This window comes from Amphimedon queenslandica, unplaced genomic scaffold, assembly GCF_000090795.2.
Source record: "Amphimedon queenslandica unplaced genomic scaffold, v1.1 AMPQUscaffold_13516, whole genome shotgun sequence".
NCBI lineage: Eukaryota > Metazoa > Porifera > Demospongiae > Haplosclerida > Niphatidae > Amphimedon > Amphimedon queenslandica.
In genome coordinates this window covers 135,981-150,876 of record NW_003546248.1, presented here as the reverse complement: position 1 = coordinate 150,876, position 14,896 = coordinate 135,981, and the positions used below count along the sequence as shown (strand labels likewise).

Below are 14,896 nucleotides of genomic sequence, written 5' to 3'. Positions count from 1 at the left end.
TTAATTAATTAAGACAACACCCACGCATTAATTATGAATAATTAAAATTTTGCTGCTATCATACAAACAAATCAACAGCTCTGAAGACTAAAAATCAATTAAAAATGGATTAAAAAATTCATGTATAATGGAGTGCAGCATAGGAGAAGAAATCTCCTGCCCCTTTCCCTCTCATATAGTGTCATCAAAGTGCTGTGGAACAGTACCCAGGGCCTCTTTACCTGATCTAGTCAGCTCTAAGTTCTACAAGAAAGAGAGAGAAGAGTTAGAGAAATACCCAAAAAATCAAATGGCTCTTTAATGACATTCTCATGTTCACTGCACTAAAAGTATCTTGATAATAATGATACATGATATTTTACAATAAATAATAATAAATAAGTAGGTAAGTTCATATGATAGTTGTCACGCAAGAGGAGAGAGGGAGGGAAGGGCTTAAGAGGATGATATGTTACTTGTTGATACCTCTGGTTTTCCACGATAAGTATCAACACATGGAACATCAATTTTATGACTTTCCACTTTACAACCTGAGGGAGGAAGATATGAGTACAACTGGTCATTCACATTTACCATAAGCAACAGGTGTCAGCTTTATAATAGAATGCAGTGGAACTCTGATGTAAGGAAGTTCCTCTAAAAATAGTAACAACAACTAAATATATACTATGCCATAATAATGCTTACCATTGGATTTATCAAGAAAATATGCCAAAATGCATCTTGAAACAGCCTATTGTGTATTAAATTGATTACAATTTTTCTTATTTTAAGACATTTACCTGATGGCATATAACCAATACATTATCTTGCCTTTCCAGTTCCTAAAAAAATTCCATTCCCATAATTCCATGCTTCAATAACATCCACGATCCCATACCATGATAACTGGTTCCAGCCTGTGCACAAGATCCTCATAAGACTCACCACGTGGATACCTGTATCTGTACTTATCTTGATCCCTGAGTGCAAACTCTCTAGGAAATTTTTCTTGAATCTGCTCATATGATAAAGCTTCACAATCACCCTATGAGATTATACATGTATATATATATATATATATATATATATATATACATCACATATACCATGAACAATAAAGGAGAGGAGAATGAGAAAAGATTTCATAAGTGACAGGAGAGAGAGAGAGAGAGAGAGAGAGAGAGAGAGAGAGAGAGAGAGAGAGAGAGAGAGAGAGAGAGAGAGAGAGAGAGAGAGAGAGAGGTGATTCTTACCACATCAAGCTCATTCAATGCCCTCCATTGCTCCTTTGGTCCATCCAACAGTTCAGCTGTTTGCTTTGTTCTCTTTAACTGACTCGTCCATATCTAAAATAACTAAGATAAAACAAATACTAAATAATTAAAATAAATACCTTAAGTCCAGGCAAGTCTTGCGTACTAATATATTCACTTAGTTTTCTTGCAAACTATAAAAAAGATTAAAGTAGAGTGTCCTTCTCTTCTCTCTTACCTCAAACCCTCTTTCTGATAGCTCGGAGTCTCCGCCAATCCGACCATACATGTTACATATACTCTCTCCATGCTGTAAAAAGGGTGTGGTTAGTATGGGCATGGCTAATCAAAAGCTTACTCGACACAAATAGATTGAGCGTGGTCTTATATGAATATTCATGAGATAGTAAACCAATCTAGCTTGCAAATGACCTAATCCCTTATCAGTAACTTATCATTAATTAATCTAATAATACCTTCAATCTGATTAGCCTCATATCGCTGCTTCACATTAAATATCTTGACCCAACTTAACTCCCTATAATTGACAGGGCCGGGTGACATTATACCGTATGGGTACAAAATTTCGTGGGGAATTAATTTTCACTATTTTCACAATCTGCCATTAATTCATAAAAATTTAACCCAGCAAAATTTCTTATAATGATGAAAACGTAAAATTAAAACACAGTAAATTTGATATTTCTCCAAAATGGTGAAAATTTAACACTGTAAATATTTGTACTCATACGGTGTATGTTACCATGGTCAATACTAATACTCATTCCTTACTTGTCCTCATCTTTGTCCAGTGAGCAATATGCTAGTTTATAGACTTCAATTCTTTTCTTGAAATCTTCAATGGCTTCATCAGTAGCACGGTCAGAATAATCAGGAGAAGACAACTTCACTGCCTAAAGAAAGATGGAGAGAGAAATGAGAAGGAGAGGATTAACGGATAAAGATCACTTTTATATTTTCATCAACAAGTTCTGGATCATCACATATAGATTCAATGAAAAATACCTATAAAAAGAAAGGGAAGAAAAGAAATAGATGAGATGTGTTGTGTACATGTACTTACTTTAATAGAATGGGGCTGACAATGATCAATGATAAGTTGTCGTCTTTCCTTAGTACTGTTAGTGGCATCAAATACCTTAAAAGAGAGAGAGGAGGGAGAGATAGAGACAAAAACAGATACATGTAGGTAAATTTAATGTTATGTAATGTGCATGTACACGTACAGCTGCATCTCCACCCTCTTCAAGAAATTTCTGAACATCCTGCAAAGCGGCAATCGCACATTTTCTGTAAAAAAAAAAACAAAAAATAAACAAGGAAATGACAACGATAAACTTTGCTACCTCCTTGCTTCCGTGGCCTCTTTATTATCAGGATGAAAAAACTCAAAAGTTTTCTCGGCCCCAACAGCATTTCTCCTGTATTCACCAACATTGAAAACTAAAAAATAACATCAAAACAAGCCAAGGTCTAAGTTATATCTTCACCTTTAGTATTTACGCCAATCCAGTTAAGATATCTAGCCAGTTTCCTGGCTATGTAGGTCTTTCCACGAGCAGGCAATCCAACCAGGGCTATGCATATTTTAGCATTGCTGACAGGCGGAGCATGTTGAGCTGCTCAAAAAGGAAATTTTGAAGTCTATTTCTTCTTTTCCCTCTCTCTCTTTACCTTTAATGAAGGAAGAACTGTGCAATTCCTGCTCTGACTTTTTCAACTTATCAAGAACCTTAGCCATTTTGACGTGGGTGTGGTTTAACACCTACTGCGTGGGCGACAAAAGAGTCTGCGCATGCGCAGAATAAGTAGGCGTTTCTCTTGTTGCCCGGAAACTGAGATCTCTCATTTTCGAGCTTTGGTTCCTTCTCTTTCTCCTTCTTTAGAGAGTTTATTCTCAGTATTTAGATAGGAAAATGTCTAGTATTCGCGACATAGCCTCCAGAAATCCTTTTGGTGTCCCACCAACCAAGAGAAACTTCTCTGCAGCAGCTCCTTCTGACCAATACAGTTGTGAATTTGGTTCTGCGAAGTATTACGCTTTGTGTGGGTTTGGAGGGATATTGAGCTGTGGAATAACCCACACGGTCGTAGTACCACTGGATTTAGTGAAATGTAGAATACAAGTGAGCATAATACTATACAATGTAACTGAGAACATTCTCACTCCATTGTTCTCCCCCTCTCCCTTTCTCTCCCTAATAGGTTGACCCTGCAAAGTATGGTAATATATTCAATGGCTTTAAAGTCACGATTAAAGAAGACGGGTTCAGGGGACTCGCCAAAGGCTGGGCTCCCACATTTATCGGCTATTCTATGCAAGGATTGTGCAAGTTTGGGTTCTACGAAGTATTTAAAATATTCTACGGAAACCTTTTGGGAGAAGTAATATCATGAAATCAATATCATTATTGATTATTATTATTTGTAGGAGAGGACTTATTTATATCGTACCAGTTTGTATCTTGCTGCCAGTGCTAGTGCTGAGTTCTTTGCTGACATTGCTTTATCTCCAATGGAGGCAGTTAAAGTCCGCATACAGACACAGCCAGGCTGGGCCAACACTCTTAGAGAAGGCGTACCTAAATTATATGCACAGGAAGGACTTTCTGGGTACGAAATAATAATGTTAATAATTATGTAAATGTGACTACATCATGCCTGAGCAATTTGGGGCACCTGCACTGCTTATACCTTTATAGAACATTATATGGCCATTGTTAGTTTAATCTATGAGCTTCTGTGACATTACAGTAATACATGTATGCGAGCTTCTCCATGCACCATCTATAGTTCCATAACATTACAGTAATAGTATGAAAGAGAGAGACTATATCTCATTACATGTGTTATACTATTATTATTGATTCCACAGGTTTTATAAGGGACTGCCCCCATTATGGTTGAGACAGATTCCATACACAATGATGAAGTTTGCTGCCTTTGAAAGAACCATAGAGTTCCTATACAAACACGTAGTACCTGTACCAAGGTAAGGACTGATAATGACAGTGTGCTCTCCATCATTTGTACTTATATAGAGACCAGTTGAGTAAGCCAAAGCAGTTGGTGGTTACATTTATAGGAGGATACATTGCTGGTGTATTCTGTGCTGTTGTTAGTCATCCTGCTGACACTGTCGTCTCCAAACTTAACTCTGACGTTGGTAGCACTGCTATTCAGGCTGCTAGGGATCTAGGAATGAGAGGTGGGTCATAATAAACCTTTATGTACATGTAAATGTAATAATAACATTATATTCCTTATTACGTGTACATAATAATACATGTACGTGAGGTACATGTATGTAATAATTATTTTTCTTATCTTTAGGGTTATGGAAGGGCTTGGGCCCCAGGATACTTATGATTGGTACATTGACTGCTCTGCAGTGGTTCATCTATGATTCGGTTAAAGTCTATTTCCGTCTGCCACGCCCTCCTCCACCCGAGATGCCAGAATCATTGAAAAGAAAATTAGAGCAAAAACAATAAATGAAACTGCTGAGTATTATACCTTTTGCTCTCTCTCTCGCTCTCTCACCCTTTGCTTAGAAAATAATAACCAATTATTATTATTATTGAGTGATTGTAGTATTATTTATTATTGAAAAATATTACATTATAAATGATGTTAATAATAATTTATTCAAATATTCATTAAGCTGCTGGTGTAGTTTCATAACATACTCTTCTTTCAATGATGGCTCCTTAGCAAAAACCACCGGTATATTAGCTAAACACCTTTTAATGTATCTATTAATGATAGATACTGAGGATGGGACATTAATGTGCATTTATTACTTTTGTAATAATTTGCTTTGCATTCTTTTTCTTAATTCTAATGACGTCCCTCTACTGCATAATAACTATTAATAGAATAATAATAATTAACATGTAAATGAGACAATTAGTACTAACTTTAATAATCTTTAATAAACTAGGATCAGGAATTCCATTCGAATCAACTTCATATATCTCATCAAATTCATCCTTGAAAGTTATCAATCATTGTCATTATTATTTATCAATTCTATTTATTTACTAACCTTATCTATTAGTTCTGACCATATCTTCCTTTTCCAGTTAGCGCCTTTCATGAAAAATGCTCTTTTTAAAGAATTTAATGGAATACATACCTGATAAAGAAAAAGAGAATGAAAGAGAGAGAGAGAAAGTGGAGGAGGAGAGAGAGTTGTGCATGTATATACGTGTACCTTATCCACTGGATTATTCAAATCAATAAACCCATGAGTGTGGAGTAGACTATAATTTGGTAGAGAAGTACCAAATGTATTCATTATTTCTTCTCCCTATTATAATGTACCAGCATGTATAGTAGGAGATTATTATTATGATGACCACTAACTGGATTGATAGAACGTGTAGCAATAAGTTTCAGTACTTTATTACCAAACTTGAGCTCAGCATGATGACAATGGTTATGATTTAACAAATCAACAAAAGGTATCATCATGGTCTCAGACAGCACGTCATTGCTATATGGGTCAGTAAAACTATATGACATTATAAAGGAAGCAACTAAAAATGTCAATAATAGCAACAACAAATTAGTCATAATTGCTAACTTTCAATTACTTTTTCTTCGCTAATTTTAACACGAGGCAAATGCGTCTCCATAAACGGCTTTATTATTGTACAATAATCATTTCTTAATCTTTTCATGTCACTATCAACCAGATGATATAATCCTGTTTCAGCTCCTAATAGCCTTTCCCTCTCTTCAGAGCTCCACAGTAATGGAGGAGAGCAGACTGAGGTATTGTTAGGCACTGTATTAAGGTAGGTACACCAATAGCTCTCATCCTATTAATAAATAATAATACTTGAAAACTTAAATTGCAAACCACAAAATTTTCAGCAATACAGCAATAATTACTTTCATTGAGTATTCGTTCATGATGGTGATTATCAATGGTATCCAGGAATTATCCGTAATTATATTGGCACTAATAAGATCAGATAATGTTGAATTACCGGCGGAGAGTGTTGATGATCTTGGTATTACTGCTAACACCTCTCCCTTCCTTATCCTATCCTTTGCAAAAACTCCAATGCCATGAGAGGAGCCATGAACACCAATATACACCTTGAAATACATGTAGGTTGTACTTGTATGAATAGTGTGTATTATATTTGAATTTTATTTGGCTCAAAACTCAAAAATTATTTGTCAGAAACAGCTCAAAATATCTATGTAGTATAAGACATCAAATGTACATCAGAAAATGACATAAAATTTGGATCCATTTTTGGAAAAAGCAATGAGCTACAGCCTTTGCTTTTCTTAAATTGGCCCATTTTTAAAAATGTTCATAACTTGATAAATTGAAGTCGGAATCAGCTCAAACTTTCTACACAGCATAAGGACATCAATATCTATCAGAAAATGTAATAAAAATTTGGAGTGATTTCGGAGCCATTTTTTGGAAAAAACCATGGGCTATAGCTTTGGGTATTTTTCAGAATTTTGGCATTTACTTAAAATAGCTGTAACTTGAAAAATTGAAGTTGAAATCAGCTCAAACTTTCTACACAGCATAAAAACCTCAATATGTATCAGAAAATGTAATAAAAATTTGGGATGATTTTGTAGCCATTTTTTGGAAAAACCATGGGCTATAGCCTTGGGTATTTTTCAGAAATTTGGCGTTTTCTTAAAAATGGTCATAACTTGATAAATTGAAGTCGGAATCAGCTCAAACTTTCTACACAGCATAAGGACGTCAATATGTATCAGAAAATGTAATAAAAATTTGGAGTGATTTTGAAGCCATTTTTTGGAAAAATCTATGGACTACAGCCTTTGCTTTTTTTTCGAAAATTGGCCCGTTTCTTTTAAATGCTCATAACTCTAAAATTATTGGTCAGAAACTGTTCAAACTTTGTACGTAGCACAAAGACATCAATAAATACACAAATTATAATATATCTACATACTTTATCACTAATGGCTATCGATGCTGTTGTAGTACACCAGTGCCTGAATTTAGTGACTGCAGGAGGCTCTTCTGGAAATTCGACATTTTCAGCAGTAGATCTATATCTTTTACTGCCTTTTACTATCTGCTTTCTTTTCTTAACTTTCTCCAACAACAGTTTTTTTCTTTTTGATATCCTCTTGCATTTCTCCATTACATATTAATTTTATTACTATTATTATTATTAATGAAAATTAGTTAATAACAAGTAATGAAAACTTCTGCGCATGCGCATTAGATATTGGCGGGCATCAAGATGGCGTCGTTGGAAGAGGGTAAGATGTTGGCACAACTTATACTGACTTGCCTTTCTTCTTTAGATGATTTTGCTGCAATATCAGAGCTAATGGATGTATTGAGTGAAAGTGAAGAAGAGCAAGACAGCAACGAGAAGGAAGAAGAGAGAGAGACACAAGAAAAAACTGTCAGTCCTCCTTCACAGTCTGAATCTGATGAACTGGCTTCATTAAGAGGTAATTAGTAATGTATAGTGTGTCACGTGATCCTCAATTGATAGCCGAAATGCTTAAAATGAAGCAAGAGTTGGAATATTTAAAGAAGCAAACATCAAGAGAGACGAATCAAACGACCAAGAGAGATCAAGAGAGTGTAGTTATTAAAACTGGGCAGAGGAAAAGAACCGCCCACTCACCTGATGAAATGACATCATCAATTAAGAGACGTAAAGTAGGTGGGGCTAACAGCGATGAGTCATGTGATACTGAACGATTTACCGGACTTAGAATAAAGTATGTGATTTAATTACTTGACCACACCCACTAGTTAATGTGTTTTATTTGACCACACCTACCAATTATCTTCAAAACAGGAATCCATTAGTTTCGTCCGAATTAATGAAAGAAAGGATGAGTGGGCGTAAGATGATTAGGATACCGCAAATATATCCTAATATAAAGAAGGAGGATTTTGATATTGCCGGAGATTGGGTGACGGGCGGAGTATTAGTTAATAAACTACCACCCAAAAATACAACAAAAGTACTTTATAATAAATTAATAATATTAATGTATTTAATTGCTATTAGGGTTCAAAGTTCAGTGTATGGAAATTGAGTGATTTGTCTTCACAGAATGACGTAGTCTCGTTATTTTTATTTGATAAAGCATTTGATGTCCATTGGAAGACACCAATCGGTACAGTGGTCGCCATCTTAAATCCAAAAATACAAAATAAACAGGTAAATGTTATGACCTTTACTATTAATATTGAATGTTGTATTATTATTATTATGATAATATTTAGGTTAATTCTGGTCCTGGCAGTAATTTCAGTCTATCATTAGACAATAACAATAAACTGATGATCCTTGGTGTCTCATTTGATTACACTGTCTGCTCTGCTAATACCAAGTCTGGAAAGAAATGCACGAATTTTGCAAATAAGTGAGAGTCATATATATATTGAGTGAATTTAGAAAGAATCATCATGATTAAAATAGGCAGTATGGTGGAAAGTGTGAGTATCATTTACAAGGAGAATATTTTAAATCTAGATCGAAAAGGATGGAGTTACAGGGAAAGTATGTATACATAACATACATTACAGATCATGTACACATTATGTATCAGAAAGTGAAATAAATTATTGAATAAGGACCATTGTGGTTTTTTATTTGGAATATCCTATTTTCAATAGTTATGGACCGAAGACTATTGACATCCATGCTAAGATATTAGGAAAGAACGAAGTGTTTCATGGAGGAAAATGGTTTAGCAATGAGAAGATCAAAGCTAAAAGAGACAGAGCTGAAGACGAATATTCGAATAGACTGTTTGCTCCAGGTGCAAGTGAAAGAGCCAGGGAAAGTGTGACAGTCCTTGGCAAAGAACTCTGCGAGAAATCTGGAGGTGTGAAAATATTTAAAGATGGAGTGAGGACACAGAAAGGGAGTGAGATATTGTAAGTGTACGTTGTGATGGGATTTGGTGATTTTGTGTATTGTATATAGTAAGAAGCTACTCTCTGCTCAGACTCCTGGTGCTGTGTGCTATAATAAATTTTTAGACAAGAAAGAGAAAGAAAAAAGTAAACCACAACAATGATTGATTATTTATTAATGATTATGTTTAGGTGATGTTAAATCAGATAAGACTCCATTGCAGCTGTTAAATGAATTCTCAAAAGAAAAAGAAAAGAAACAAGCCGTACCTAAACTTACTCAATCTGATTTCGAACTATTTACTCCTGACAATGTCACCGTGGCAACACCTGTTGCCAAGACAACACAGGTTGCTAAAGCAACGCCTGTTACTAAGGCAACTTCTATTACCAAGACAACACCGGTTGCTAAAGCAACACCTGTTACTAAGGCAACTTCTGTCACCAAGACAACTCCTGTTGCCAAGGCAGTGCCTGTTACCAAGGCAATGCCTATGCTTGCGTCTAAAGAAAATGTCAGACCTTTTAAAAGTGAGAGAGGGAAAGACAGCAGCTCCTGTTTAAGCAAGACATCTAAACTAACAAGAGGAGAAATAGCAAAACAAAGAGCTAAAGTGAGGAGCCATTAATAGTTATTGATAATTATTAGTAGAACTTGTATATTGATTTATAGGAACATGCAATTAATGTATTAAAGAGAGATAAATCTAAGTCAAAAATTAATGATATGACATGTACAAAGGAGTTTGGTAAGTAGTTGAACTTTGTATTGCTGGGAGGAGTTTGTTGTAGCCTATTCATGGCATATAGTTACCTTACTTTTGGTTTATTTAAGGACATATGTAATTGAATTTATTGTTTATATCCACACCTTCTGGGTATGTCATTCACATAGGATTGTACAAACAGTGTCCACACCAAAGCTGATTTATACCTTCCCCTTCCCTCCCTTTCTCCTCCTTCCTCTCCCTCTCGACTCTCTCCTGTTTCTTCAGACTCTCCCTCTATATCTCGTCCCTCTTCACTAGATATTGATAAAATTGAAAGATTATTATCAACTCATTCTTCTCATAGTTCTGCAGTTGATGAGGTATAATTATAGTCACATGACTATCACATGACTATTATACATGCATATACATGTACATGTACATAGGATGAAAGGGAAAAGGAAGATACTTACTTTAAGCAGTTGGAGAGAAAGGAAGCGATCGAAGAGAAATTAAGATCAACCACAGAACTGACAGTGAGTGCTGTTAATTGTATCGAGGTAGGTGTGGCCTTGTCATATTAATTAATTGATTAATTATTGTTAATTAGTGTAATTATGTTGCTGAGTCAGCAAGTAGTAGATGTATAAATGAGTCACATGTAATTAAGAGATTACGTGCTGTGAAGAGATGTTTTAAATGTGGTGGGTGTGGCTCCAGAGTATTTACGTATAATGAACGTTATCCTAAAAGAAATTGCCAGTAAGAATTAATAATAATCATTGCTTAGTATCATAATGATGTCTCTTTTTGTAGTTGTGGTGATAGCTCATACAGCCCTGCATCTGTATATAAAGTATTTATTTATTTATTTATTTAAAAAAATTTATTTATTTTTGCTAGGTGCGTACTGATCCTAAGTTACCTGGGGATGAGTTATCACTTAGAGGAGATGAAATAAAATTTTTAAACAGTTTAAATTAAGCACACACTAAAATCGAAATATTTATACATTTTTAATAACAATATTTAATAATAATAAAGTAGTACTACATTATAATGAATATCATTACTGTTACTAATGTCATGATTCTGCTACAGCCCTTGTTTCTTGTCCTCTACAGCAGTTCAGCTCTGCTGGAATTGGCAGTGGTGAGTGGTATTCTGTTGTTTTTATTATACATGTTGCTCCTGTTATTTTTTAGGGTGAGTGGGCACCTTTGCAGATACAGCCAATCTACCATCATACAGTAGATAGGTACCTTTTGTATTAATTATTGAATAATATTATTTTATTCATTGCTATATAGTTTGAATCCAGAGCTATCCAATTTTGTCAAAGTAATAATAAAAATGCAATAGTCTTCTATATAATGTTTTTTTGTTAAAAAGTGTCATTTATTTGGTCCTGCCATTGACTGGATAAATGGTGCATTATCAGTAGAAAAACTGAAGCACAGCAGCAATGATCTATTATTGGAGAGGTTTGGTAATTTTTTTTATTATAATTTTATTATCATTCATTTTTATACAGTCATTGTCCTTTTGGTTATTATGTACATCCCGATGAAGACAATGTTGATAAGAGATTTTGTAGAAATAAATGTGACCCAGTGAGTTACTGTGGACCTATTCCAGTTGATGAAAAGTACACTCAAGTAATAATAATAATAAATATTAATAAATAATAATAATAATTCTATTTATAGGGATGTACTGTCTGTATTGATAACGCTACGTTTATTAATTGTTATGACAAGATAAGGACATCGTCATGGAAACCAAGGGACAGAACCAATTATGTACTACATGTAGCAGCTTTGAATAGCAGTGCATGTAATTTAATGGGTGTGGTCTCCACGGGAGGGACATGCAAGCAGCATGCAACTAACGATAGGTAATTAATTGATGGGTGTGGTTCATTATTTATTTATTTCCACAGACCACTAATTGGTTATATAAATATTTGTATTGAACGAATTGTCAAAAAGGAACAGACGATATACTATATATTGCAAGAAATAATGAGAATATTGGTAATAGTTATTGCAATTAATGATAATATTAATTATCATTTTATTAATAGGGGTTCTCTTATAGACTGATTCCTTATTTTAGAACTGATTTAGGTTTTCCGCTAATGCTCAGGGACTTGAATGGACTCCCATTGAGGGATAAGGATGGGTGAGTAATACCAAGAATGTATACCATGAAATTTTTGTCAATTTTTTGCAAATTTCGAAATTTTTTCTCCGTTCCAAAAAAATAAAATTGCAAAATTCTGCAGCTCCATTGCTATGTGGTGCAGTTTTCAAGCTATTTGAAAAAAATTATTTCATAAAATCTTAGAATTGCAGGATTCACCAAAAAAAATTGTCTTCATGGTGTACAGTAATTCATATATTATTATTGTTATTATTATTATTATTATTATTATTATTATTATTATTATTATTATTTTATTTTTTATAATTATCATTGCAGTATGTACTTATTGGATCCATTAATTATTAATGTACATATGTACAATAATTGGACTGACCTATTCCCTAATCATTTTACTAAAATACTCAAGCTAAAAGCTGTTGTGGTAAGCTAAATTTAAAAAATATATATTATTATTATTTCATTTGTTTAAGAGAGAAGCTAAGAAACAGTTTAATTGTTCATTAATTAAAGGCCTTCCACTTGAAGATAAGTCAAATGGCAGATTGTTGTGGGAATCAAGGCTAATGATGGTAAGCTCAGAAAGTGTCAATCATAAAAATTGGAGAATTGTCTCATAGCCATTTTCAACAAAATGCCATGTACTATGTATGATCTTTGGCAAATTTTTTAGGGTGACATTATGACTAATTATTGGGACAACAGTGTTCCTGTTATATCTAGAATCACATTAGCCTTATTCGAAGATACAGGGTAATACTTCAATTGGTATTAATAGTAATAACGATTATATTATTATCATAGTTGGTACAAGCCTAACTATAACTATGCTGGCACATTGCATTGGGGCAAGGATAAAGGATGTGGCTTTTTGGATAAAAGTTGCAAGGAATTATCCAAAGAAGACAGCGCTGAGTCTTTCTGCAATAACTCTGTACTTCAAGGCTGCAACAGTAGATTTAATGGCATGACAATATGCACTGGAGGAGTATATTACAAATACGTCTTACCTGAACAGTATCAAGTTAGTTCTGTTCTTGTTGTTGTTTATTGTTGTTGTTAGTATTTTTATGATGAACATGCTGGAGGACACTCACCACTGATTGATTACTGCCCATACTATAGCAATGATAATGTAAGAATAACTATCAAGCTATATCCTTAATACTCCTTTTCTCTTTTTAGCCTTCTACTTCTCCTTTTTTTGATGATGAAGTCGTGTCTTCAAATTGTGATGGCAAGAGATGTATTGTTCACAATAACTCATGGAATGTTACTGTAAGATACCATAACACGATAATTCCATTTGGTGCTAGCTGCTACAAGGTAAATTGGTAAATTGAATGAAGGTTAAGTTAAGAGTAATACAATAATTTATTAGGTCAGCTGTTCTAAAAATAATTTGAAAATCTTAATTGATGATAAGTGGTACGCTTGTAAAGAAAACGATACAGTAAATTAATTAATATTTGTCATTTACAATTTCATTATAATAAATAATAGTTGATATCTATTAATATAACCAAAGGTGTGGTAACATACGTAGGTGAATTAAAATGTCCACCATACGAAAGATTTTGCCATGTAAGCTAGACTATACTTAAATCATTAATGTTGTAAATCATTAATGTTGTTGTTCATTACACTATAGGCTCGTGATTGTGTTAATGATTGCTCCAATAAAGGTGTGTGTGTTAATGGACATTGCTATTGTCATCCTGGCTACTATGGAGTTGATTGCAAGTATAATATACACAGTTTACACACCCACGATATGCCATACTGTATGAGCTCTCTTTTAATTGCACAGTGCAGTACATGTACTGATTTTAGTGAGTTTAAAACTAGAGTGATGCATAAATATGGCCTCATGCATTAATTGTTAAAATCAGATACAATAAAACCCTGATTATAATACTCTTGGCATAATACATCACACAACTAAAGATGAACTTCAGATAATCAATGTAATTCTTTCTTTCTCTCTCCTTTCCTTTAGTTTAGAATACAGTAAGAGATACTTTGGACATTGCCAGCACATATGCAATGTTGGAGTGTTAACATACAGGAGACACGAGTGTGGTTGCTGGTGTGACTGTGCTGCTGCACTACTATGGGGTTACTCTGGATACACATGCATTGAGAAAGTCCCTCCTAATAAATGTACTCCTGGTAGATGCAGACAAGGTGTATGTGCACGTACCAATGGTGGGAAGAGCTTCAAGTGTCTATGCAATGAGGGATATGGAGGGAACAGATGCACAACCAAGTTATAACTAAATATATATAATCATTCATTTTCTTATAAAACATTATTATTATGACAATCTATCAACAGTTATTCAATTCATTCTGTAATCTCTTTGAGTTTCTCTGTCAGTTTCCTTTTGATTTCAACTGATTCTGTGTTCTCTCCATTTATAATGAAGCGTTGACCTTTTTCTATGGCAACAGTAATAAACCAGGCCCCATTAACATTATTATACTTACTGGTAGTCAGTTTTAATGTGCATTGGGTCACTTTTATAGTATCAACTATACTGAACAATACGTCTGGATTATTATATTTTAATTGTGGCACATGTTGATATGTAAATAACCTAATAATACACATAATATATTTAATTAAAATAATTATTATTGATTACTATCTACTATAATAATAATAATTATTATTACTTCATTCCAGTGTGGTTATCAGTAGTAGGGTTATAGCTTATTGTTGCTTTTTTAATCTTAGGTGGTAAAGAGAGTCTCCATGCTTTAAGGTGGTCTAGTGTTCTTCTGTATGGAAAAGCATTTTGTCCACCTTTAGGCTTAGGCAATACACGAGCCGCCATATTGCTTCGGTTTATGTCCCTCCC

At 34.1% G+C, this 14,896-nt stretch overlaps 6 protein-coding genes across 6 annotated transcripts; 3 read left to right on the top strand and 3 right to left on the bottom strand.

The window, feature by feature from the left end:
• Positions 1 to 41: 41 nt before the first annotated feature.
• On the bottom strand, positions 42 to 3,037 carry LOC100641489 (6-phosphofructo-2-kinase/fructose-2,6-bisphosphatase 1-like). Its single transcript, XM_003382930.3, has 18 exons — positions 2,931 to 3,037; positions 2,747 to 2,875; positions 2,603 to 2,699; positions 2,483 to 2,546; positions 2,320 to 2,394; positions 2,205 to 2,261; positions 2,028 to 2,149; positions 1,712 to 1,773; positions 1,594 to 1,667; positions 1,474 to 1,545; positions 1,376 to 1,429; positions 1,236 to 1,328; positions 881 to 1,027; positions 783 to 824; positions 688 to 733; positions 574 to 636; positions 466 to 530; positions 42 to 243 (listed from the first exon to the last, which is right to left on the bottom strand). The coding sequence occupies exons 1-18, from the start codon at positions 2,995 to 2,997 to the stop codon at positions 172 to 174; spliced, it is 1,401 nt and encodes a 466-aa protein (XP_003382978.1). The 5' UTR covers positions 2,998 to 3,037; the 3' UTR covers positions 42 to 171.
• Positions 3,038 to 3,082: 45 nt separating this feature from the next.
• LOC100641236 (phosphate carrier protein, mitochondrial-like) lies at positions 3,083 to 4,887 on the top strand. The gene is made up of 6 exons (XM_003382928.3): positions 3,083 to 3,382; positions 3,462 to 3,641; positions 3,688 to 3,869; positions 4,132 to 4,248; positions 4,298 to 4,464; positions 4,590 to 4,887. The coding sequence occupies exons 1-6, from the start codon at positions 3,173 to 3,175 to the stop codon at positions 4,748 to 4,750; spliced, it is 1,017 nt and encodes a 338-aa protein (XP_003382976.1). The 5' UTR covers positions 3,083 to 3,172; the 3' UTR covers positions 4,751 to 4,887.
• On the bottom strand, positions 4,799 to 7,415 carry LOC100641361 (N-lysine methyltransferase setd6-like). Its single transcript, XM_003382929.2, has 9 exons — positions 7,217 to 7,415; positions 6,156 to 6,365; positions 5,845 to 6,082; positions 5,625 to 5,797; positions 5,473 to 5,568; positions 5,305 to 5,394; positions 5,177 to 5,248; positions 5,060 to 5,124; positions 4,799 to 5,011 (listed from the first exon to the last, which is right to left on the bottom strand). Exons 1-9 carry the CDS (start codon positions 7,409 to 7,411, stop codon positions 4,873 to 4,875), a joined length of 1,278 nt encoding a protein of 425 aa, XP_003382977.2. The 5' UTR covers positions 7,412 to 7,415; the 3' UTR covers positions 4,799 to 4,872.
• Positions 7,416 to 7,492: 77 nt separating this feature from the next.
• LOC105313992 (protein MCM10 homolog) lies at positions 7,493 to 10,908 on the top strand. Its single transcript, XM_019999470.1, has 16 exons — positions 7,493 to 7,532; positions 7,578 to 7,730; positions 7,775 to 8,006; positions 8,087 to 8,255; positions 8,303 to 8,455; positions 8,521 to 8,660; positions 8,717 to 8,797; positions 8,914 to 9,177; positions 9,227 to 9,303; positions 9,349 to 9,770; positions 9,830 to 9,905; positions 10,152 to 10,246; positions 10,313 to 10,426; positions 10,477 to 10,628; positions 10,683 to 10,722; positions 10,770 to 10,908. The coding sequence occupies exons 1-16, from the start codon at positions 7,514 to 7,516 to the stop codon at positions 10,848 to 10,850; spliced, it is 2,268 nt and encodes a 755-aa protein (XP_019855029.1). The 5' UTR covers positions 7,493 to 7,513; the 3' UTR covers positions 10,851 to 10,908.
• On the top strand, positions 10,874 to 14,429 carry LOC109583939 (leishmanolysin-like peptidase). The gene is made up of 18 exons (XM_019999476.1): positions 10,874 to 11,018; positions 11,072 to 11,124; positions 11,177 to 11,207; positions 11,259 to 11,350; positions 11,401 to 11,524; positions 11,576 to 11,763; positions 11,809 to 11,902; positions 11,953 to 12,050; positions 12,351 to 12,456; positions 12,506 to 12,604; positions 12,706 to 12,785; positions 12,837 to 13,056; positions 13,096 to 13,167; positions 13,218 to 13,358; positions 13,414 to 13,485; positions 13,536 to 13,616; positions 13,684 to 13,775; positions 14,032 to 14,429. The coding sequence occupies exons 1-18, from the start codon at positions 10,926 to 10,928 to the stop codon at positions 14,306 to 14,308; spliced, it is 2,013 nt and encodes a 670-aa protein (XP_019855035.1). The 5' UTR covers positions 10,874 to 10,925; the 3' UTR covers positions 14,309 to 14,429.
• Positions 14,303 to 14,893, bottom strand: LOC100641109 (uncharacterized). The gene is made up of 3 exons (XM_003382927.3): positions 14,712 to 14,893; positions 14,523 to 14,632; positions 14,303 to 14,474 (listed from the first exon to the last, which is right to left on the bottom strand). Exons 1-3 carry the CDS (start codon positions 14,870 to 14,872, stop codon positions 14,380 to 14,382), a joined length of 366 nt encoding a protein of 121 aa, XP_003382975.1. The 5' UTR covers positions 14,873 to 14,893; the 3' UTR covers positions 14,303 to 14,379.
• Positions 14,894 to 14,896: the final 3 nt, after the last annotated feature.